The sequence below is a fragment of the Convolutriloba macropyga genome, chromosome 8 (genome assembly GCF_964194025.1).
Source record: "Convolutriloba macropyga chromosome 8, txConMacr16.3, whole genome shotgun sequence".
NCBI classification, from domain to species: Eukaryota; Metazoa; Xenacoelomorpha; order Acoela; family Convolutidae; genus Convolutriloba; species Convolutriloba macropyga.
The window spans coordinates 6,837,665-6,862,614 of NC_134475.1; the positions used below are offsets into that span (position 1 = coordinate 6,837,665).

The following is a 24,950-nucleotide window of genomic DNA, read 5'->3' on the forward strand; positions in this document are numbered from 1 at the left end:
TCATGTGCGACAAAAGGATGCCACGCTAAAGACACACGTGATCGAAAGAGCCGCTAAAACTATTTTAAAATTGCAACTGTTTCATTCCCCAGTGATCCAAAATTTGCATTTTATAAGCTTGTTGACAAACTAATACCAGCTTGTAGAGGTATCAGTAAAAATTTTTAAAGCCAAATTGGTTAAAGCTTTTTACAGCTTAATGGGACGTTCGAAAAAGGTCTAAAAGTATCAATTATATACGTCCAAACTCTGCCGGGGAATGGAAGCAGTTGCAAAGTACGTTTTATACAACAGCTGGAACAATCAACTAAGAAAATACGTTTCTATGAATTAATCTTTAGCAAACAGAGGACTTTATGTTACTACATTCTAACAAACATAGACGGCAGATTGCCACGTAATAGCCGCGAAATAGACTTGCGTAACGTAGAATGCAGATAGAAACAGACACTGAAATAAGTAGCAAAGTTGTCGACGCCGCCTATAAAAGTCAATCGATAAATTATTAAGGCTTGTTAAAATTCACTCCGACGAAGCCTTTTGATTATGGTTAGTGAGAGGAAAAATTCATTCAGAAAAATTGAATTTTTCAGCTTTGTTGTGTAAGCAAATGTAATACGAAAAAAGAGGGTTAGATGACGAAACAAAAAACATAGCCGATAGAAATCTGGAAACGACTCGAAGCGTCGGATCTATTCAAATAACAAAAAGCCATAAAAGTTGCAGCCTCTTTCTGTCTCGGAACAGTTATCCTTTACAGCAACAAAGTTGACTATAATATTTGAAAAAACTGTAAACCGTCACAACGAAAACAATTCAGCATTGACACCACTGAAGATTTTAGAAGCCATACGAAGAGACACTCCGAACAAGACCTTAACGACAAAAAACTTTACAGTTGAGCTTTTGCAATCGCAAAATTTGTACTAATAAAAGCAGACCGGGTAACGTTGAAAAATAGCCAAAACTTTTTACATGGAAAAAACTAATAGAAATTAATAACTTCAAAATCTTGGATTAATAATTGTCATGAAATAAGCTGTCTCAAAATTCATAACTCTGCAACTACCAAGACAAATGTAAGACAAAAACATTTTTTGAAACAACTCATTAAAAAAACTAAAACTAAAATTTAGGTAATTTCTCGGTTTTCCTTTCACAGAAAATCAAACTCAACAATAAATACTCTCGGGCAGAAGAAATTGTTGAAAAAAAGTTCAATCTGTATTCAAATAAAAAATTATCAGACAGAAAAAGGCAACAGATTAAGGATAAAAAGCATAAAGATGATTTATAATTAAGACCTAGTGCTAAGAAATTTCTCACAGAACAAACTGCAGAACACTCAATCTGAAAATAAGTCAGATAATCTTAATGAAAAAACATAAGACGATTAACGTCGGATGAACTGCCCTCGAATGACAGTCAGGGGCAATTTAATTTAGGGGTAGAGATTGAAAAATTTTTTGGGTGAAAAACTCGGACCTGATAGGGGTTCGAACCCGCAATCTCCAGAATAGCAAACAGACATCTCAACCAGAGCTACAACCGCGTTGTTTCTCAACCGCTAACAATCACTTTCATATTAGCAACACAACTCAGTTCAGAATGAAAGTAATTGAAATCAATCAAAGTGAAGAAGTGATGATTGAAAAAGTCACTCAAGAAGTCAATGAATGTTCTAGAACAAAAGCGCAAAAAAGTTCAAGAAAATATTTTGCATAAAAAAGACCAACACGTTTAAAATAATTGCCTCAAACTTCATTCAAGAGCAATTAATCAATTTTAATTTTAGATAAACGAAAATTTAGATCCATGGGGGTGCATAGAAAGGCCCAATCTAGCAAATGAAACAAAAATCCAAATCAAACCAAAAATTCACGAAAAAATGGACAAAAAACCGTTTCTATAAATGCAAATTCGTATAAAACACGTTAGGTTAACAACTGAGAAATACAATACCTGGTTTTTTTTAAAAAATGTTACTATATACACTGAGGACAAAAAATTCCTGACAAAGATCCAAAAAAAAACAATAAATAAAAATTTGAGAAATAGGAGCTGATTTTGCCCCTAAAACGCATCATCGGGCTCTCACAAACGCTGTTATATCAAATTCGGATGGTTAAATATTACTGCAGTTTCGGTCAAACAAATTTCGCAAAAAATCTTAATACAAGCAAAAAATGAGCCAAATCGACGAAAAAACAGGTTAAAATTGGTGAACTATACTTAACATTCTGTCGAAAAAAGCTTCAAAGGCAAAAGGTCAACAATGCAGTGCATAATCAATACCTTTCTCTCACTCAGTAAAAATCATTCCACATGACAATTTTACTCATTTTTGCTTGTAGGTCAAAACGCCGCATGAACACAGTACTTTCGGTTATAAGAACCTCAAGAAAGTCAATATTCCTCTTCGAGTCGTCAAAAACAGAACACTGCAATATAGTTACGCTCATCCTAAAGTTTCGCAGCTATGACGAGACAATTCAAAACACTTTGAAAAGTACAAACTACGATGCTATCGTTATCAGACGTAATTAGTTAGAAGTAATATCTTATATTGAGTGTTCCGGCCGGACAGATTGAAAGAAAGAACACTGCTAACTATAGAAGAACTAGGTTGGTGGTGGTGCTGTTGCTGAATGCTTGAATTCTGTCGTACTTGGACACTGTAATTGGCATCCGAATAGTTTTGAGTGCTTCCCGGAAATCCACTGGTACATGTGGTCACAGCCAGCAAGCCTTCGTCACTCGAAAGTGAACAAATTCCTGACGTCACACTATCGCATGCTGCACCTCCTGACGCTCCAACTGGCGAGGAAACTCCGGTCGTACCGGTACCATGCAGCGTTTCTGGAACCCGGAGGAACCTATCAGAGCAGTTTGTGTTCGCACAACTGGGATTTGAACAACGCTGCGACATTCCAGTTCCCTGAACGTCAACGAAGTCCATCTGTTTCAGACTAGAGGGATTAAATTCTGCTCTGTGTCGTGATCCACGCGAACTTGGACTTCCAAAAGGCATGTGGCCGGACATGAGGGTCCCGGGTTGACTCCAATTTTGGGCTCCGAAATTAGCTGAGACGTTTATGGGAGCCGAACAGCATTGGCACTGGATTTGGTTACTGGGATTGTGTTGCAACGTGGAATTAGGCCTGGTCGGATTTCGGCTAATGGGCATTGTATTATTGTTGCTGTGAGAAGGTTGTTGACCTGAGCTCATTTGTTGGTCCTGAGTAGAATTGAATGATTGGAAAAATGGAAAGATTTGGTGAGTATCCTAGGCGGACAACACATGATCTAATCTATCAACAGTGAAAAGTTACACAACACTAAAATCATACCCGAATCTTTTCTGTCCCCCCCCCCCCCCTCCAGTGTTTTTATAACCCCCAGTTACAATTTCTATGTTGTTATATAGCACGTTACTATGTAATAAAATAGCACGTGCGCCTGGGGGTCATAAAAAATTATGCTCACTAAGCTTGGGGGGGGGGGGAGCAGAATAGATCCTCATACCCCACCGATTCAACACTTTACTTTTTGTCAATCATCTAACAAGCTTCTCGCAAAATTTCTCATCACAAATTATCACATTGTCCATTGCATCATTACTCGCTCTGAACAATAAAAATCTTTTCCGTCTGTACCCCCCCGCCAGCGTTCCCCCAATTACAGAGAACGTGCCACTACATAGTAAAAAATATGTAAAAATACGACACGTGCATCTGGGGTGCAAATAATATTTACCCACTACGCTTGGGGGGGGGGGGTGCACAATCGGAAGATCTGAAAATTCTTAGAAGATCTCTCGCGATAAAAGTTCTGGAATCATTGGGGTAGTAACTACATACACTCATAAATCTACTCTTGCAACTGTCGATGCTCAAAATTTTTCGCTGTCAAAAATTTCTTTTCTTAATCAATGCTCGCTGCAATGACTTGTTATTGGTAGAAGCTGCATTTTTTGCAACATGTTTTGATAGTTGGCTGGGTAAATAATATGGAAGTAAAACTAGCAGTGCAAACATTAAGCATGCAGAAAATTATTGTTCACGCTAGCACACGTGTGATATATTCTCTCCCCCTCCACTCTCCGGTGTTTTCTACGCCCCATTTACAATTTATGTTTTGTTCTATAACACGTTACTATGTAAAATAGCACGCGCGCCTGTAGGAGGGCGAAAGATTTATATGCTCGCTAAGCTGGGGGGGGGGGCAGAATAGATCCCTCACATGTTACAAAACTCAGAAACAATACGAAGGAATCATGAACAACGGACAGAATGATTTTGATCAAAGTTCCCGATCAACGTCCGATCCCAGTTCTAAAACTCTGTCCACAAAGAGTAAAAAACGTTTGGTCGAATATAATGGAACAGATATGTTAGTATTAGCAAACCACTTTTAGGCTTATTTTCTCCAAACAAGTTCGATCATGCGCACTTATGGAAAGTTCTTGGCAATTTTTCCTTCACAACTGGTAGCCTGTAAGTCTTTCAAATAGCCAGGGAACAGAACAATTCTGAGTCAAAGGGAGAATAATTATGTCAGTTTATTTAGTGTGGTGGTTTTTTGAGCTGTTAATGTTGACAAACCTTCAGATGACTATGGACCGAGTTCTCCCTGGAGATAGCCGTACTTCCTGTGTTCATGCCAGAGTACTGTTGTTGATGTTGCCCAATTGCATTCTGATGCTGCAGATGATGATGCTGATGATGAGATGCGAACTGTTTCCGGTCACTGACCTCTGCTGTTGACGTCATTTGGTTATTAAAGCTTGTTTCCTGATTAACTGGATGGGATGTTTGTTGCATCGAGCTTGGTCCTGTCGTTGCGTTTGGTCCCTGGTCCAAATTTTGCGACCGGGCAAGAGAACGGTGGCTTTGATGTCTGGACATTGATGATGCTCCGTCGTGGAATTCCCTGCCACGATGTGACACGCCTCGCTCCATTGTCGGGCCCAATGAATGCGAAATGCGATTGGACATGGAATTCAAAGCGGGCGATGCTGGAGTTGATACCGATTCGTTCATGTCCTTCACTCCATCTCTGGTTATCCTGTTCTCATCGACATTTGAGGGGGCCGAATTGATATCAATATTATTCTGACTTTGAAGAGTTTTCAGCTTCTCGTTGGCTTGGATGACGTTTTGGGCAAAAGATCGCAAAGTTGTCAAACTGGCCGCTTTTGATGAGTGCTCACTGGATTGATGTTCGTTTCCGCTGGAATTAGCAAATAAAGACACGTGACAGTTCCATCCAGTTTCGAGGCCCAGCTTCTCGGCAAATATCCGGGAGCGAAGTTCATTCTCGTGTGAGAAATGGACAAATCGAATACAACGTGACTCAAAATCTTCAATGAGATCAAGTACATCGGGCATGGCTTTGTATTGCATCACAACCATCCCCAAGAAAATTTGACCAGATTGAGCTCTGAAACAGTAAAATTATTTATCTCCTTTACACAAAAAACGGCGCATTCAAATCTTTGATAATCGATTAGTTTCCAAAGCAACAAAAACAAAGTTCATGGCACAAGTTTAACGAGTTTCGTGAGCGCACTCAACCAAAAACAAGTTTGATTTTAAAAACAACAATCAATTTATGTTCAATACATCGTTCTACCATTTGAACCGCTGATCAATTTCAAGTTTTTCGGTTAATTGATGGTACTATGAACAGATCTTTTGAACAATTCCTCCCCTGCAAAAGGTGTGCTATTCCTGAATAGAATTTAAGTGAGCGATTTATTAACTAATCAGAGACTACTATTAACTTTTCATGGATGCGCATGCATAGATAACGATACGCCATGCTATGTTGATTAGCCGATTTGGAATACAAAGCGAAAAACCTTTCCGACTGGTGGGTCAGTGAGCATACTTCGCGAGCGTCTCAATTGCACTTAAACTGATATTACGCTATCTAAACTGTCGACCAGGTAATATTGCGGTAAAGTATATCATAGAAGGGGCAATTCTCTGCTAGTTACACAAGGGGAGACAATTGTTGAAAAGATCCCTATGAAATTTTAGCTAGTACATTATGTATAGTTTCTTTCTTATCACATGACATTTTTCCCAAGCAATTTCACTGGCTTAACACAAAGACGGTTACAAGCCCAAAAACAAATTGGTTCTGGCTATTAGTAGAAAAAATGTAGCAGCTATGCTTTCAGAGAAGCAAACTTAAACAAAGGTTTTAGACTTCTAGCGCGCTGCAAACGGCATTTTTACAACTGCCAAGCTATCAGCATTTCAGTCACATGGAAAAATGTTTCAAACACGTTACGGGCGTGGAGATCTGAATAAAGAAAAAACCAGAAAAAGACGAAATAGATGACATCGAACACAATTTTAAAACAACACAACAACTTAAAAATCAAACTCAATGAAAATCAACCTTTTCACCGCTCAAAAAGTGCTTTTCGATCTGTGTTTTGCGATCTAGAATGAAGGCTCTCAATTTCTTTTCCATCCCACTAAAAGGGACGGTCAAACTGTAATAACTGTTTGTTTATTCACACAAATAAAGAAAACAAAAACACGTTCAAGAAACTCTTTCCAGCCTAAATAAAAAGAAAACGGTAAGGTTTACATTTCTCAACGCGATTCGAAAATTATTTTAATCGGAAGTTTTAAACAGGGCCCTACAATTGTATCAAGCGATGTAGGGGCTTGGGAGGGAGACAGGGGTATTCAAATCTCCATGTGCAGGAGGGTGGACAAAGAGTGTTGGGAATAAGTTCAAGCTAAGAACAAAATTCTTTCAACTAATAAGATAGCCAGCAGAATACTAGAAACGACTCGAAGAGCAGTACAATCTCTAAAATTACTTCACCTTAAGATGAAAAAAACATGAAAAAAGAAAGAAACAATTTAAAAAATTAACTGCCTAATAAAACTTTTGAAAATGTTTTGAAAAACTGATAACTCAATTTTAAGTTCAGGGAGTTAGTGTCGGGCAGGAGGTATGTAGGTGGAGTGAAAGGCAGGTTTGGGGAGGGGTACTTAGGTGTGGGGATAGCTAATTGGTAACGGGATAGCTAGGTCGGTGGGAGAGGGAGGAGTGGCGGTGAGGGGAAGTGTCTGTAGTTTGGAAAGGGACCGAGACCGTTATGGTAAAACTGCTTTAAAAAATTTTTCGACATGAAGTTTTACAATCAATTCCTAATTTCTATGTATCACTAAGTAAGCAACTAATACAGAAGTCAATGTTCAAAAACAAAAGTCGAAACTTCAAGTCATGAACAAATTTCCATAAGCTATAAAAATCTGTTTACCAATTCTCTTCTCCGAGTCATAAAAACCTGTCGAGTACCAATACTTCTTTTCAATTCGTAAAAAAGCCAGAAGCGCGCTCAGCTTACAGCTTCAAAGCTATTAAAAGGAAAGATGAATCTCATGCAAAATGGGACCTATATTGTAAGAGACTTTACCAGAGATTAATCAACAATATCAAGAATAATGGTTGTTGTGGAAATGTTCAAAATTTTGTTTGACTTTTTAAAGGTTGATTTCGTCTATTTATTCGAACTGTCCGTTAAAATTGTCAAAAAATTAAATGCAATTGGTCACACATAGACCAAAACGAGCTAATAATTTTCAAATATGATCGACGAACGTAAGCCCAATTGATCTGAAACGTATGGCGTGGGGCTAGCTTTGGTTCCATCTAGCTTAAGCCTAGGGAAGCTAGCTTCACTGATTGAGGGTAAGAAAAAATTATGAGGGGTGGGCGGAAAATCTTGCAAAATTGTCATGAAATTACGACTACCGAGAAGTTTCAGTGGAAACATAAATAGTATTAACGCTGAACGACTACTAGAAAAAACTTAGCGCTTTCGGGCTTTAGCAGTTTATGTTGCTTCTCTCAAAGAAAAGTCAAATTAGTCAGAAGAAAAAGAAACAAGCGAAAAAATGCAGGAAAAAACAACAGTGCCCAAATACTTGCTACAAACTTTGCATTAATCTATAAATAGTTAATTGTTTAAAATTAATATAACACTAACTTGGCCAGTCCCTTGGCGTCACTCACGAAGTCGGTCGAATGAACATTCTCCATATCTGCCAGAACACTGAAAAAGAAAACAACATCTGAATCAAGAAGACAAACAAAAACCAGCTGTTTACTCACATAATTCCTGAAAGTCCAAAAGGTTTCACATCATCTAAGTCAATTTGTTACAATTGTCAACGCTCAGAGCAAGTGAAAAATCTCGTGCGTCATTGTGGTCATAATTCAGCCAGAAATATCCTTATAGATTTCACAGATACCTTTATACCTTATTTAAACAGCGCGATTGAAGTAGAAAGAATAAAACCACAGTTGAAATTCAGTCGAATGAAAAGCATCACAGTGAGAAATCAATTCCGACGCTTCATTGCGACGTTTAGAAACTTTTTTAACGCCAACAACAGATTTGGTAATTTCTTATCAAAAGAAATAGATACAGAGCCCAAAAACATGTAAGAAAAGCAATATTTAAAGAAAAAATAGCCAATCCCAAAACTAGAAAAGGTTGTTTGAGCCTAAACGTGTAATAAACGTGTAAAGAAATGAATAAAAGAGGCAAAGAAGAAGACGATAGAACAAACGACTGACCTGGTAGGGTTAGGCTGAAACCTGTAAAATTGCACAGACATGACAAATATATTCACATTGCAAGAATACAAGCTAAAAACTGACGGCTGCGAACTGCAATAGTACTCTTTGACAAAGGTGAACCCTCAATTTGCATTTTTACATAGCAAACTGTTTTTTAAGATTAAAATCAGTGCTCTCCGAATTCGTTCGATTTAAACTTTACGTGATTTGACTCAAAAATGATAGAATTAATAAATTCCAAGAACATTTCAGCAGGCGATATAAGATTGTCACTTTTCAGATAGCAGAACTAGACTTCCATATGAGAGCCGTTCAATTTGATCGTGGCTCCATTATTTCAAGTGAAACTTTCGCTTTGTGAATTCAAAGATTTATTATCCAGATGAAGAGATTTAACGTCCAACTCAATTTATTGGTGCTTACTCAAAACTGGCAAACTTCTACCAAAATTTTCTTCATCAGTACTTTTGACATTTTTCAGAACCGACATTACGTGGCAAAAGTCCACTTGTTCGAGTAAGTTTACTTGAGTTTGTCACTATTTAACACGACCATATAAGATCCCAACTCCTCGTAACAGTTGTCTACGCCGTTATAGTTGCCTGGGATTACTAGCCGCAATCAGTGACAGCTTGTCATTTGGTCCGAAAGGGAAGAAAGCCTTATAGGTAAATAAATTCAAAGAAGTACCTCACAAAACTAATCGTGGATTAAAAAAACAATTAGCCGTTGCAGCTACCAATAAATGGTGACTAATCAAGAAATGTCTTGTGTTCGAAATGTTTTGTAATTACCAATATCAATGCTTATAAAAATAATTAAGTCTCGGAATTGAGTCTCAAGCAATTAATAAAACTCTATCAAAAAACTTCTATCAAAGGCTAACCGAAAACTCAAAATCGTGATTATGGAATACAATTATCCTTGAAGAGAGTGACAAAATCCTGTTTTTCCGCCACTCATGTCCAAGAACAACGCAATTATTTTTTCATTGTAAATAGCAACTTGGATTTTTGCCACGTAATGGAGTGCTATTAAAATGCCATCAATTTTTCAGTTGAATAACATAAAAACTGAAACAATGGGAATTTAGAATGGTTATAAACTTACTCCTCAAAAACATGCAGTTTTGTATTAAAAATCGCAATTTGAGCGTTAGCTAATTTATTAAAAAATATTCACAGAATTTGTATCTTTCTCAACATTTCTTTGTACGAAAAGAACAGGCAACACATTTCCAACCAAAACAAACATAATAATGATAATGTCTTTATTGTATCACTTCGGCATAGAAACAGGTTGCATGCTTAGTTTTAAAAAGCAGGAAACCATATTTGCAACAAAAAGTATTGTGGATAGTTTCAAATGAAAGCTGAAATATACAAAAAAAAATTGAACAATGTACAAATTGTTCTTAGTTTTTGATGCAGCTACATTAGAATAAATAAGTTAAATTTGCTAATAATGAGATGTTTTTGCCCTTCCGTGGCCAAAAGTCACAAAAATTTGTCACATATTCCAGTTTAATGTCCCTGTTATCCACAATGAAAAAACTACTCCTTCAGCGTGCAGCTATGATGTGACAGGAAAAGCATAAGTATGTCACTTGTATCGGTTGAGTAAAAAACCATTGTCCAGTATTTGGTGCATTCAGTTAGCCTAATGTATTATTGCACGAAGTTAGTTTGTAATTGATTGAGACCCAATTCAGAGGCTAAATTGTTCTTATGAAAAGTGATATATGCAGTCGCAAAAAACTGCTAGTTGTCTTCTTAATCAACAACGAGTATTGGGATGGACATTTCTGTAGTTAATCATCAATAAGGATATCTTTCATTTTGTTCTAATTGAGATGATGTTGTTAGCTATAGCGGTTATTATATGCTGTAACCATGGACATCAACGCTGGCTAAAACAGGCCAGGCCAGACAAATTACGCGGATAGTTTCAAACTAAGCAAACTAAATTCATTCACCATCTCAAATATCCAGATACGCGTGCAGTCCTAATCTTAAAACATGGTCGTTAATAACATTGTATTTTCACGTATGCACCAGATATAGCAAAAAAATTACAAGAAGAGTAGGACACGAAACTTGTTATTCGTTTAACATTCATAATTTCACATTAAATTACAGAAAAAGATCCCAGAAGGATATAAGAACTCTTATCCTCAGTTAAAGCGAAACGAATGAGAGCAAAAAGTTACTTTTTCAAATGCGATAATCGAGACGATCGGAAACCTTACAACAGAATTGACATAAAAACCAACGACAACGATTATCATAAATGTCGCCATGAAAGCAAATTTAGTTGTTTTCAGTTGTTCAATTGAAAAAATATAACTGGCAGATTGCCAGAAAATAACCGCAATCGTAGACCTGCATTCTCAAAAAGATGCTGAGATGATATATTTTGATTCAGAATCTGTATAACTTTTTGCTGCTTCTATTAGCTGCTCTCAAATAGCCTTCAATTAGAATGACACACATTCACTTGACCTCATCTCTTTGAATTTAAGTGAAAAAAGTCTTTTTGAATTTCAAAGTGAGGAAGTCATTTTTAAGAGTGAGGTAAGCCAAGTGTGACCAAAAACTAAACCACGCGAATGTACAAAAAATTGGTTCCACTAAGACTGCAAAATGACGTTGAAAATCACGTAATTCAGTTGAAATTTCATGAACGATTGAACAAAAAGCAGATTTGAAGTGGTCGTATGATCGTAACAAAAATCTTGACGACGAAGTAAAAACATACCCGGCAAGTAAAAATATACGAAGTAAAAACATTGCCGGAAAATAGCCGCCGTTGATTCCAATAAGCATGATTGGGATTGAAATAACAGAAGATATTGAAAAAGAAAGATTTTTGTACAAAAATATTTTTTTAAGTCCGATTTATTTTGAAGGCGTTTCGTAGTTGAACATACTTCTGTTTTAGAGAGGGGCTACAGGGGCTACCATCAACAACAATAAGCATTAGAGATGGTAAATAAGACTTATAGGAACAACGTTCAAATAGCGGGCATCTAAAATTGGGCTTTATGGGTTTATCCCGTTTCTATTTCTGACATCCATTTTTGTACTAACTCTGTTCATTTTGAATTGCTTTGCTGAGCAACTGATGTTCAAAATCACTTTTAGCAGAATGAAAGAAGAGAGAAACTAGCCTAGAGAAGTCAAAAAGATTTCACGCAAAATGTTGAAAAGGCGGCAAAATGAGTTAAAGCGAAACATTTTTTTATTCGACGAAGTAAAAAAACATAGCAGGACGAGTCCTGACGTACAATTCAAAGAATTTTCATTGACTAAACAGAAAACTAGACCTAGAACGGACTATGAGTGGATTGGTTAAACCATTTAGAAAAAAATCCGATCCAAAAAAACGATAAAACAGTAAAAATCAAAGTCAAATTGCCGCATGTGAACAAAAAACCACTAGCGAGAAAGCGAATTTTTGTTCAAACACCATTTTCTCACTCTACTTTAAATTTGGAGCGTAAAAAATTCACGCCGCAAAACCACTCGCTTTTTCGCTCCACTTCCTGTTTCGACGTGACCAAAATCACTACTCCAATTTGACTTCAAAAATCATGAAAATGTGTGAACAGATCTTAAAAAAAAAAAGACAGCGCCCCAATACAATTCAAATTCTTTGAATTGTAAAAAATAGGAGCGCTATAATAGCCGGCTGAGAAGATGAGGGCGGCTATTAAAAAACAAAGAGAAGGTCAATAATAGCGCCAGCTATCGCTAAGCGGCTAATAAAAAATAATGTCACAGGACAATTTGACGTAGGGAACTCTACCCATAATAAGTTTGGATGGTTGGAACACTAAAAGTCTAACATTTTGAACAAAAAAAAGGTTAAAACAGCAAGAAGCGAATTTTTTAGCAGACCGATTGATAAGTGTTGGATCAAATGCCGCAGTCATTATGAAAAAAAACTTGCTTTGATCAATTTAACTAACTTTTTGCCACCAGGTAGCTCCAAGTAGAAATTGTCGAGCACTTTTGAGAAGTCAGAGAAGACAGGTCGATATGCAAATGCAGTGCAGTAAGCCGAAAGCGAAGCTCTTGTGTAGAAATCGTGGATCTTTTTCCTCAATTCAGGACTCAGAGGGTGAATTCCCTTTCCGTCCCAAAAATCAGGACAAACGTCACATAGCATGTCAGCTGTTCCCTGTGTGAACAACTGTTGCAGCCCAGTTGAGGTATCGTGAACAACCACAGAACATAAAAAGGGGAATGGAGTCTTCTTCCTCAGAATCGCTTTGATTCTCCTCATTTTAAACGTGTCACTCGGATCAAATGGTTGAGACTCGCGGAAAGATTGGATGTAGTTTTTCACTTCGTAACTTTCGGTGGCGTTTTTGGCAAACCCTATTGCCTCGGACAACTCGCAAGCGCATCTAAACATATTTCCATTTAAGGAACTTTTCTTTCATAATCAATATATATCGTAGATGCACAGGCTAAAACAATTTTTCACTATAAAACCTGTAGAATCTTTCCAACATCACTTCAGCATTTGCTAACTGGAATTGTAAATAAAAAGTTTTTGAGAAATTGATTAAAATCGGATCTTTTTCGTTATCAAATGGCAATAAACAGAAGAGGTTCGCTTAGATTAAAAATTCCAATTACATGCGGAATCATGAAACAAGGTGAATCGTTGTTTGCTGTGCGAATCATAGTAAATGTTCCAACCCAGACTTTTGCTTCAATAACGGAGGAACAAGAGCCAAACAGAGGCAGGGGAAGAACTCAGAAATTTAGCCGGTAGATCGCCACAAAAACAGCTGCGGTTGCTAGACATGTAGGCCCAAAATACCAAAAAAACTACTGATACGAGGAAAAACCTTTAAAAAATGTCAATTTTTTTGATTAAAATCAATAGTTTCTGAAAATTTCCCTCAAAAAGCTTCAATTATTCAGAAACACCGCACCACACCACACCAGACCTACCTCACCATACCACACCAGACCACACCACACCACACCACAGAAGACCACGCCACACCACATACACACGCATAATTAACTTGTTGTTAAATAAATTTTCTGCGGGAAAAATCAAAACATAGCCGGCAGATTGCTGGAAAATAGCCACCGTTGACCCGCTTGACGCACATTGGGATTGAAACAGAAAAATAAAAAAAATAAGAAAGAGAAGCTGACAGAATTTTTTTAATTGTCAAAGTGTCAAAGTTATGCATATTCGGTTAGATTCTAAAAGTAAACTTAATTCAGCTTCTAAACTGAAGTCTATTAAGAATAGTAATAATGCTAGCTAGCAATCACTTTAATGAACTCTGATAACCTAATTGTCAGTCAAATAAAAAAAACGGCATTTCAAGCAAACTCTCAGTGCTGCACTATGTCAAATGAAATCAATTGCGAACAAAATGAATATCGAAGGAAAAGACTAAAATAATTATTTTTAACAACTGATAAAAACAGAGCTATTTAGAATTATAATTCTCACTAAAAGGAAAGACTGATACATGTTAGAATGCGGAGAATAAGGACAGAAACAAAAACACATCGAAAAACAAACAGACTAAAACTTTAAGACTAAAGACTTTCGAAAGTTTAAAATCAAATTTAAAAAAATTCCTTATTTAGCATAAAAGTACATAACTATCCTCCTGTATAAATTAGAATGTAACATGAAAACAAGTGAAACATGGTTCACAGATTGGAAACAATAAAAAAATTTTGAATAAATTTGTCCAAAAGATTTTCAAAATTGCACTCACGAAAAATTTTAGCCACAACATTTTCAATTATCCGTAAAAAAAGTTAGTATCACTGACAGAAAAAAAGAACTTCTCTGTTAGCATATCAAAAAAAAACAAAAAACCAGTAAAACTCGACAAAGAAATGCCAAAATCGGGCATTCATGTGAACAATTCTATAAAATAAAACAAAAACACCTCACGTTATAAAAAGGCACTCAAATCACGAAATATCAAAGGTAAATTGCCATGTGCACTGAGCTGATTCTTGAAAGAACATCCTCTTTAAGATCCAAAAAAAAGCAAATTAAATGAAAAAGCCAAAAATGAATTTGAAAATTGGAAATTTGGAAATGAATTTGAATTCATTTGAAAATGAATTGAAAAACCCTGTGATATCAATTTGAGAGGTTCACATATCAAAACAGCTTCTATTAAAAATTATTTCCTAAAAAATTAAAATATAGGCGAAAAAGCTGGGCCAATGGGACGGAAGAACGGCTAAAAATGGTTATCTATATAAAGCATTCTCTCAAAAAACACCTTTCAAATCCGAAAATTCATCAATGATCGAAGCGCATGATCGAATACACTTCTCTCGCTCATACAAAATAAGTCCACACGTCAATTTTACCCTTTCGCTTCTTGGTCAAAACGCCGTCTGAACGAATAGTACTTCCGCTAAAAAAACTTAAGAAAACAAATACTCATCTTCGAGTCGCAAAAAAGGAGAGCACCCAAATAATAGCCCTTGAGAGGCTGGCGGCGGCCATTAAAAAGAATAATAGACCTAGTTTTCTTTTACATCACCCGATCTACTCGGTTCTATGAGCTTTCGAAAGATACCACTTTCAATTCTCTACTCAAAAGATAAAAATGGACCGTAGGCGCCTTTTCAAAAAAGTTCCCCGGCACAAAGTTCCACCCCAAGGCTTTCGGGTCTTATAATTTCAAATGATAAAGCGCACGACTCAAACGGTTGCCGCATATTTGCCTAAAAATTTTGATAAAACGCTAGTTTCATTTCGCTGTCAAATTTAGACTACATTTGTCTTCCGCTGACGTGGCATGATGGCGTTGTACTAATTTTGGGCTTTAGAATCGGTTGGAAAGATGCGACAGTTGAAAAGTTAACTTGACACATTTAAGAGAACAGAAAATGATATCAAATTCCAACTGGTTGCTGCAATTATATGAGTTCATTGTCGCTTGAAGCATCTGTCAAAACAATCTGTCTATTGGACAAAAATAAAAATAACTTTAGATCTGTTTCCTTTTTCTTTATCAACAAAGTTTTCATTAGGCTACGTGAACAAACTGATGCGTTCTTTTTCATTAGCCTTGAGAAATCCCCATAACAATAATATTAACGGTTACAAGGTTGAAAATTACTAATTACGGGTGGTCGTTAATTTATCAGTGAGATGATGGAGGGTCGAGACGTTGGGGGTGGGGTTGGAAACAGTTCCAAAACATTGAAAGCGATGACAACGTTAAGTTTATTTTCCACATCATCGATATTGTCTTCACTTCTTTAGGCGTGCAGAACAACATATTAACAAGGAGGCCACTATATATTGATTGTAATTGAAATCTATATATCCAATATTTAACACATCATATTAAGGTCTTAATTGTTTCGTCCATGAAATTTATTGAGAAGAAATTAAAGAGGTTGATAGGCGTATGTTCCAAATTTCCATTCTGTGTATTGCTTCATGTTGCCAGATTCCATAACGCATATGAACAGAACCAGCAAATTGCCAGAAAACAGCCGCAAGAGGCCCACTTGAAATATCTTAAATTTTTCCAAAAAGTGGAGGAAAACCAGAAAATAACTATTTTGATGGCGGTGGTTGGCGTTGGTGTCAGAAAAATACGTAATGAGAAAAAATACCCAAAAATATACCCAATAATTTATCCTAATGTTGATACTACCAGAACGACTATTTAGCATAATATTATCTAAATGAGATAACTTAGAATGCAATCAAGTATATTTATCAAGTCTTAAATGTGAGACTAGTACATTTCTCCATGTCTCAGTGGCCCATGGAACTTGACATATTTTGTTACATTTTGTTGATACATTTTGTTCTAAAAACTTGATACATTTTGTTCTAAAAAAGCACACATGGACTGCAAAAAGGGACAACAAAGATTGTAAAGACAATGAGTCACGGTCAAAATTGACGATCAATTATATGAGTTCATTGTCGCTTGAAGCATCTGTCAAAACAATCTGTCTATTGGACAAAAATAAAAATAACTTTAGATCTGTTTCCTTTATCTTTAAGTTTTCATTAGGCTACGTGAACAAACTGATGCGTTCTTTTTCATTAGCCTTGAGAATTTCCCATAACAATAATATTAACGGATACAAGGTTGAAAATTACTAATTACGGGTGGTCGTTAATTTATCAGTGAGATGATGGAGGGTCGAGACGTGGGGGGTGGGGTTGGAAACAGTTCCAAAACATTGAAAGCGATGACAACGTTAAGTCTATTTTCCACATCATCGATATTGTCTTCACTTCTTTAGGCGTGCAGAACAACAAATTAACAAGGAGGCCACTATATATTAATTGTAATTGAAACCTATATATCCAATATTTAACACATCATATTAAGGTCTTAATTGTTTCGCCCATGAAATTTATTGAGAAATTAAAGAGGTCGATAAGCGTATGTTCCAAATTTCCATTCTGTGTATTGCTTCATGTTGTCAGATTCCATAACGCATATGAACAAAACCAGCAAATTGCCAGAAAACAGCCGCAACAGGCCCACTTGAAATATCTTTAATTGTTCCAAAAAGTGGAGGAAAACCAGAAAATAACTATTTTGATGGCGGTGGTTGGCGGCGGTGTCAGAAAAAATAAGTAATGAGAAAAAATACCCAAAATATACCCAATATTTTATCCTAATGTTGATACTACCAGAACGACTATTTAGCATAATATTATCTAAATGAGATAACTTAGAATGCAATCAAGTATATTTATCAAGTCTTAAATGTGAGACTAGTACATTTCTCCATGTCTCAGTGGCCCATGGAACTTGATATATTTTGTTACATTTTGTTGATACATTTTGTTCTAAAAACTTGATACATTTTGTTCTAAAAAAGCACACATGGACTGCAAAAAGGGACAACAAAGATTGTAAAGACAATGAGTCAAGGTCACAATTGACAATCAAAATTGAAGATCATTTTAAGAGAAAAAAGTGAGAGAGAGAGAGAGATCTTGTTATAGAGCATTGCTAAATAAAACACTGATCCAGGTACGACATGATTCATTTTAAAATTAACGTTGATGATAAACAGCTCCTGATAAATACTCGAAGAAAACTTCTATGCACTAAGCTTTGAACATATAAAAACAAACCAATGGTAAAAAGCAATTGCACATAAGGTTTGTATATCGATTCAACCTGAACTCATCGAGTAAAACATGAAGTCACAGGACGCATACTAATAGTTTACAATTTAATGGTTCATTATCTTACCTGATAACGAATAACAAATGAAACACGAATAGCAAAAACCGCAAAAAAATATCACGTAAACAAAAATCACGTTAACAAATGTACCCGTCATATTACCGAAAAATAGTCGCCATACATTCACATAACCACGATTGGGATTGAAAGAACAGAAAAAAATCATTTTTTCACAAAAGATTTTTAAAGTACGTTCTATTTTGATTGGGTAATGTAGTTAGATATACTCCTGTTTCTTCATGAGAAGATACAGGGACTAGTATCCATATAAATAAAAATGAGACCTGTTATCTCAGCCTGATTACAACAGAGCTTAAATACCGGGCATCTAAAACTGGGCTTCATCCCGTTTGTATTTTCCTCTGTCATTTTTGTTCGCTTTGCCGAATACCTGTTCCTTAAAATCACTTTGAGAAAACACGAGAGCAGTACAACTAGCCTAGAGAAGTTAAAAGCCATTTCATGCAAAATCTTGAACAAGCTATGGCCTAAGATAAAGCAATAAAATTTTTCTTTTGTTCGACTAAGTTAAAAACAAAGCAGATCAAATCCTGAATTACAATCCAAAGAATTGGAAAATTTAATAAACTGACAATCAAAATTTTTACAGAAAAGAAACTAGAACAATCAACACAGCCCGTGACACAATAGACATAGGCAAAAACCAAAAAATCTAAAACAATGCCACACTAAATAGGGGCGATAACAACCGTTATTTTTGAGACTAAGCGATAAGACCGCCAGAAAAACAACAAAAACATGCGAGACTAACTTTCATTTTTCGAAAAGAGCGTGTCAAAATCATATAACGGAGTGCAAAGGCAGAAACGAGTATTTGATCCTATTAAATTTCAAAAAAACCAATGACACTAGTTATTATTGAGACTAATTCCTAAAACAAAAATACATCCAATTTTCGAAGAACTCAATAAATCGCAAATACTTTCTGAAAACACATAGAAAAGTCAAAGAAGACAATAACTACGGACAAAAAACAAGTATTGCAAGCAACTTAACGCTCAATATCAACCGATGAGACCTGTCAACAACGAGACTGAAATATAAGATAGCAATAAGTAAAAGATATGCAGGCAAAACTAAAAACCTCACTAATTTTTATTTTGAAAAACAAGCCGCGTATTAGTCAGGGAAAGCGATAACTCTGAATTGAAAACGAAATGAACAGCAAAAACTTGCAAAACTCAAAAATTCGATATTATTTCCTGAAGACAATGTGTCAAATGAGAATTGACAAAAGCAAACTATTCTCAAAAGCAAACTATGAGAAATGTCCATAATGATATTTATTGATAAGACAACAGCAAGTAAAACAAATACTCGCAAAGCCCAACAGACGATACTCACAAAACTCAAAAACATTTTCTTAAAACATGTATTTTATTGTAATATCTGTATTGTATATAAAGCAAACGTTATGAACTGAAAGACATCAGGAATGTCAATTGTCCTTTCCCTAACTATAATGCCGAACTGACTTGTCTTTAATGATAGTTAAAGATAAGACAACAAATACGACAACAGATAGGGGCAAAACTCAAAAACAAAGTGAAATTTCAGGCAACCAAATAGAGTTAAAGTCATCGAAATTATACGCTGCCCATTGCAAATGGTAACAATTGCATATATTAAACATTATTTGAACAAATATATAAACATTTGTACCATTCGAGGATAAATATTATTGAAAACATAAGTGAAATTGCCGCACGTGAAAAGAGAATATTTGTTCAAACATCAACTTCTCATTCCACTTTTAAAGCAGTTTGGCCCTTGAACTTTACGCCCTTGAACTACTCACCTTTTAACTACACTTTAAAATCAAGTGTGATTAAAATCACTACTCGAAAGGTGACTTCTCATTGGCAACAAAAAGTAACAGACTTTCGAAAAATACCGGACCAATAAAATCGAAACAATTTGGTTAGTTAAAAATAGCAGCACAATTCCTGGGAAACAATCAGAAGGGTTGAATGAAAAACGTAAAAATCCTTGACTCGACCAACAGTCCAATTGAATATTACGGCCCAAGCAGGCAGAAGAAGAGTCACCATAACTCAGAAAATCAAAAAAATAGCATTTAAATTGGCATTAAGAGAACATCTACCTCAAAAACCAACATAAAAATATTGCTCGCACGAGACCTTTCTGAACGCTGACATATGTCAATTTAGATGAAACTAGCATTAAAAACACTGCTGCGCACTTTTGTCCTTGAGACCAAAACAAATATATTCAGTTCATTACATGAAAAAATATTTTGCAGCAATCGCTTACAATCGATAAGAAGTTGGGTTAAAATTCTCAAAAAGATAGCTGGTCTACTTTTGTTGTTACTGTCATTACTATAAACAACTTGGGACCAAAGAAACGAATACGTACTAAGATATTAACAGGAAATCAAAAATTAAAAAAAGTTAGAATCCGAAATGTTTTTTTTTTAATTTGTGAACATTCACACTTATTTGTCTGAAATTACAACTAATCGTAATGAAGCAGAAACATAAACCAACCAACGTCGGACAAAATAGCTCTAGAACGACAGGCGGGGCGATTTAATCAGGGGCTCCAACCTGAACAATTTTTTTATGGGTGCAAAAAATTCTGGGACGAAGAGTCAAAACAAACAAAAAAGTGAGAGGAAATTGGTCCAAAAAATGACACTTTGAAAAAGACTATCAGAATAATTACTACAAACTTTGTTTAAGGGGCAATGAAAAACCAAGACAAGCGCAGTAACTGTCGCTACTAGATTATGCGGCTGTTGAAAGAAGTAAACTGAATTATTACTCTTAACAGATTCATGGTGTATACAAACCTGCTTTGAAGAGCACGCGTCCAGCTATACAAAGTGACAAATATGAACATGATAATTTCAATTACTTGTACCTGATATAAATCCTAATTCTGCTTTATCTAACAAGCTCAGTTACTCTTTCTTCAGTTACCACAATAATTTTCAAGAAAACTTTGAACTTTTGGAAATTGCAGCGCGTTTCGGACAAAACACAATTTTTCTAACTTATTGTGTGTTGTGTCACATATACACCCAGATTGAAGTAGCTGGGCATATGCCTCATGTTTAGTACCAGAAGCCAAGGAATCGGTATTGTAATATTGAAGGAAAATATGGCGTTAATTCACGAACCAAGTTAAAAATTTTTGGAATTAGCATTAAATGTCCCCTTTTTGATCATTTGCTGTAAAAAATCCCTCTTTATCTTGGGTCATTTTTTGCATCATTGATTCCCGTTGAGGTTTTAGTCAGCTTTTATTGCTACTTTTGATATGCTTTTACAGAAACCCTTTTTTGTAGCTAAGATCACGTACCTTCTATTGACGACCGCAATCGAGTGGTTCTCAAGAGAGCTCACACAGAGCAAGTGATCTGCAAACTTGGTGTAAGAATCCTCAACATATTCATTGCATGTATTCAGGAGTATGTTGAGTCCCAGAGGCTTCAAAGATGGCAGATGCTGTTGCCATCTCTCGTCATCGAAGTGGACAAAAAAGCTCTCGTTATGATCGCACGAGAGATCCATCACTTCTGGAACGTAGACAGCGTTCATGCTTCCAGTGTCCGAGTCGTTGCCTCCATCTCCACCCCCACCTCCCCGGTCGTCCGAGTTCGGAGGTCTTCCCGAGGTCGACTCGGCAGGGGACACAGTGTCGTCCGGTTGTTCCACTGGTCGGATAAAAAAGACGCGTTCGACCTGGAAAACAGATTTTTTTTCCATGTTTTAGCTCTTCCTATTAAGTGACAGGGAAGATTAAGGGGTTTCTGGGCGCTGATCGGAATGTAGTAGGCTGGCGGAGAAGTTTTTTCTCATTATAGCCCATTTCAACCACTTCCGTTAGGTGAAGGGGTTGAAGTCAATAATCTATAATCTATATACACGAAGTCAATAATCTATTCATATTCGACCACACCCTCAAACAAAATATACGAATTCTTGGATCTATTCTGTCCCCCCCCAAGTGTTTTTTATGACCCCCCGTTACAAATTATATGATGTTATATAGCACATTACTATGTAAGAAAATAGCACGTGCGTCTGGGGGTCATAAAAAATTTATGCTTACTAAGCTGGGGGGGGGGGGGGGGGAATAGATCCGAATTCTTGCTAGGGCGTGTAAACCTTGCTAGGGCACTTGAGAAAACATTTCATCTATTTCGCATCTATTCTGCTTCAATAACTCCCCGGTTTAGTGGGCATACAACTTATACGCTCCTCAGTCGCAAGTGCTGTTTTTTAAATAGTAACATGCTGTATGGCAACACAACACATAATGCGTAAGTGGACAGAAAAAGCAAAAGGCAAAAGGAGGAGGGGGGGGGGGCGAAACCGTTTAGATTCGATTTTTCGAATGATCACGTTCGAAATTCTTAAAATAGATTGTGAGAGCTCTGAAATAAAATAGGGATCTACTCTGTTTTGCCCCCCTCCCCTCCCCCGTGTTTTTTACGCCCCAGTTGCAAATTATATGTTGCTATATAACACGTTACTATGTAAAAAAAATAGCACGTGCGCCTGGGGGGGGGGCTAAAAGATATAAGCCAACTAAGCCACTGGGGAGCCAAAACAGAATAGATCCGGAAATAGTTTGTATGAGAGAATGATCATTTTGGGTGACTGACCTTTGGGTTGGGCCAGGAGAGGACTCCCCTCTTGTCTACTACACTGAATATTGTGGTGGATCCCAGTCCATAGAGTAGGTTGGATGTCCTTGAGAGACTGGGGGACATTCCACTGATGATAGAGATGAAGTGTCGCCAGGAGAACTTGAAGTGGTACCAACTACCGGACACTGCTTCTCCACGCGACACAGAACCCTATAGGGAACAACAATGCAACCCATTACGTCAACTCAACACAACCACTAAAATTGATCTACAAAAGTGATTTAAAATGTAGGATCTATCCTGTTCCCCCCCCCCCCCCCCCCGCGCAGCTTAATGGGCATTTATCTTTTACGCCCCGGCCGATTTTGGCACGTGCCAATTTTTTACATAGTAAACCTGCTATAGAACAATGCATAATTTGTAACTGTGGTCCATAAAAACACTGGGGGGGGGGCAGAGCAGATCCAAAATGAGTTTCCATAAGCACATTACTATCACAACAGTTCTTACAACTGGCAGGTCGTGAGAATGCAGTTTTTCAATTTTAGGAATCAAAATAGAGTTTTCGTATCCATCGAATTTTTCATATTAGATAGTCAGGATTTTAAATTTAACCGCATTTTTGGGGGGTCATATTTTCAATAACTCTATCTAAATTCAAAGCTGAGTTGATTCGCATTCATCTCGACATTCCATGTTTTCATTAAAAATAGTCAATACTATAGCATCGTCCGATTATATTTTCATACAGTTTCCACAATTTCAACTTTGTTCTGGTCCGACTCAGAAATTCAGTTATATGCACTTCAGAAACATTCTGTACACATTAGGTAGCATCGGTGGAATACGGAATGCTCTCACTACAAAAGCTATAGATTTCGATTTGGACAACAATTCTACTGTTAAAGTATGAAAAATATTCGTGTTCAATGTCAAGTGTGCAGTGCAAACGCTCTTTAGGCGATGTTCAAAATAACTTTTGCAACATGTGTTATCAAGGGTACGTCTTCAACATTTGAACAATTGAAAGCTAACTATGTCTCAAAAATGACATGTGTTCTTTAATCAAAAATATTATCTTGTGCTGGTCAAAATCAATTTATTTTTAATCAACTTTTTGAAAGACTTGTATCTCAAAACTTTCCGACAATGATAAACGAGTGAAAAGTTTTCAAGACGGCGAAACTTTGAACACCTTAACTACAAAAGGTTAAAGAACAACCTAAATAAATTCATAGACCAGACGATTTAAAAAAACATAGCCAGTAGGACTGAGAAAATAAACCCAAAACAAAATCTCATCGTAAGAAAACCTCAAACACCAAATTGTACAAAAAAACCTCAAAAACCTAGTTGTAAAAAATCTCAAAAACTAATTGCAGAAAAGCTCAAAGACCTAAGCCATCTTCAAAAATAAAAAAGCTTCCACAATAATGAGAAAAAGTAAGTCCCTGAAAACAGAGCAAACAGAAGCCTCTAACACAGATGAAATAGTTTCCAAAAAACTCGATCCTGCCATGGAAAAGGGATCACTTAACTTCTTTTCAATAAGGTACCTCAAGGCTCCATACCTAGCTTTACAAAAAACTTTAATCTAGAAATTGCAAACTCACAAAATATTCGAATTTGAAAGTAAAGAGTAACTCACAGACAAAATAACCCTTTTCTTATAATTGGTTCAAAAAATCTCCTATAATATTAAGAACCTACAGATGTAACCTACAGTAGTAACCTACAGATCTTACTATAAGTGTTAAGTCATCAAGATCAAGAACCACCCTTCGCTCCAAAAAATTGTCTCCTCAACAGTTTCGATGAATTGCAGAGATAGAGACCAGTAAGGCGTACGGCTCTAAAAGACCTGATCAGCCACTTAATGCTCTCAACGATTTGCCTGCTGTTTATTCTGTTTTTGAAGACGAAAAGTTAAAAGGATCAAACAAAAAATCTGTCAAGCAACAAATCTCATTGAAAAAGACCACATGTCTGATATAATTGCCACAAATTTCGTTTGAGGGTAATTTTAAAATAAGAAAAATAATTAAAAACTGTTCTGACAAAATTAAGTGATTAAAAACTAAGCTTCAATTGCCTAGGTAGTGACAAAAAGATGCGACACGTGAACGAAAATTCTCGCTCCAAATCAAAAACTTGCTCATACAACATTTTGTCACTAGATTTCAAACGCAGTTTCAAAAAATCAAACTTAAAAACTGGCTGTTTCTTTTGCTTTACATTTAAGCGTACCAAAAACCTAATACAATTTGATTTTCATTGACATAAATTTCTTTTTAAAATGTGAGAGCAGATTTGTCTTTTTTTTGAGAAAAACATAATAGAATTGTAATGAAGATAACCACGAGTACCGCAATATAACTTCGCTTACCTTACAGCTTATAAAAATCAAAGTAAATTTAAAGTTTGATTCTCAAAAGAAAGACGGAGGAG

General features: G+C 36.2%; 1 protein-coding gene across 10 annotated transcripts in view; it reads right to left on the reverse strand.

The window, feature by feature from the left end:
- The window catches only part of LOC142344422 (transmembrane protein 94-like), a 138,476-nt gene that overhangs the window by 13,413 nt on the left and 100,113 nt on the right, over window positions 1-24,950 (reverse strand). For 6 of the 10 annotated variants that reach the window (XM_075396049.1, XM_075396042.1, XM_075396043.1 and 3 more), the window contains 8 exons: window positions 22,518-22,712; window positions 21,209-21,591; window positions 20,697-20,720; window positions 12,587-13,027; window positions 8,614-8,634; window positions 8,021-8,086; window positions 4,605-5,442; window positions 2,612-3,286 (listed from right to left, as the gene is read on the reverse strand). In XM_075396049.1, coding sequence (XP_075252164.1) covers window positions 2,612-3,286; window positions 4,605-5,442; window positions 8,021-8,086; window positions 8,614-8,634; window positions 12,587-13,027; window positions 20,697-20,720; window positions 21,209-21,591; window positions 22,518-22,712 — 2,643 coding nt within the window. The remainder of the gene's footprint in view (window positions 1-2,611; window positions 3,287-4,604; window positions 5,443-8,020; window positions 8,087-8,613; window positions 8,635-12,586; window positions 13,028-20,696; window positions 20,721-21,208; window positions 21,592-22,517; window positions 22,713-24,950) is intronic. The other 4 variants (XM_075396047.1, XM_075396046.1, XM_075396045.1 and 1 more) reach the window with 4 other exon arrangements.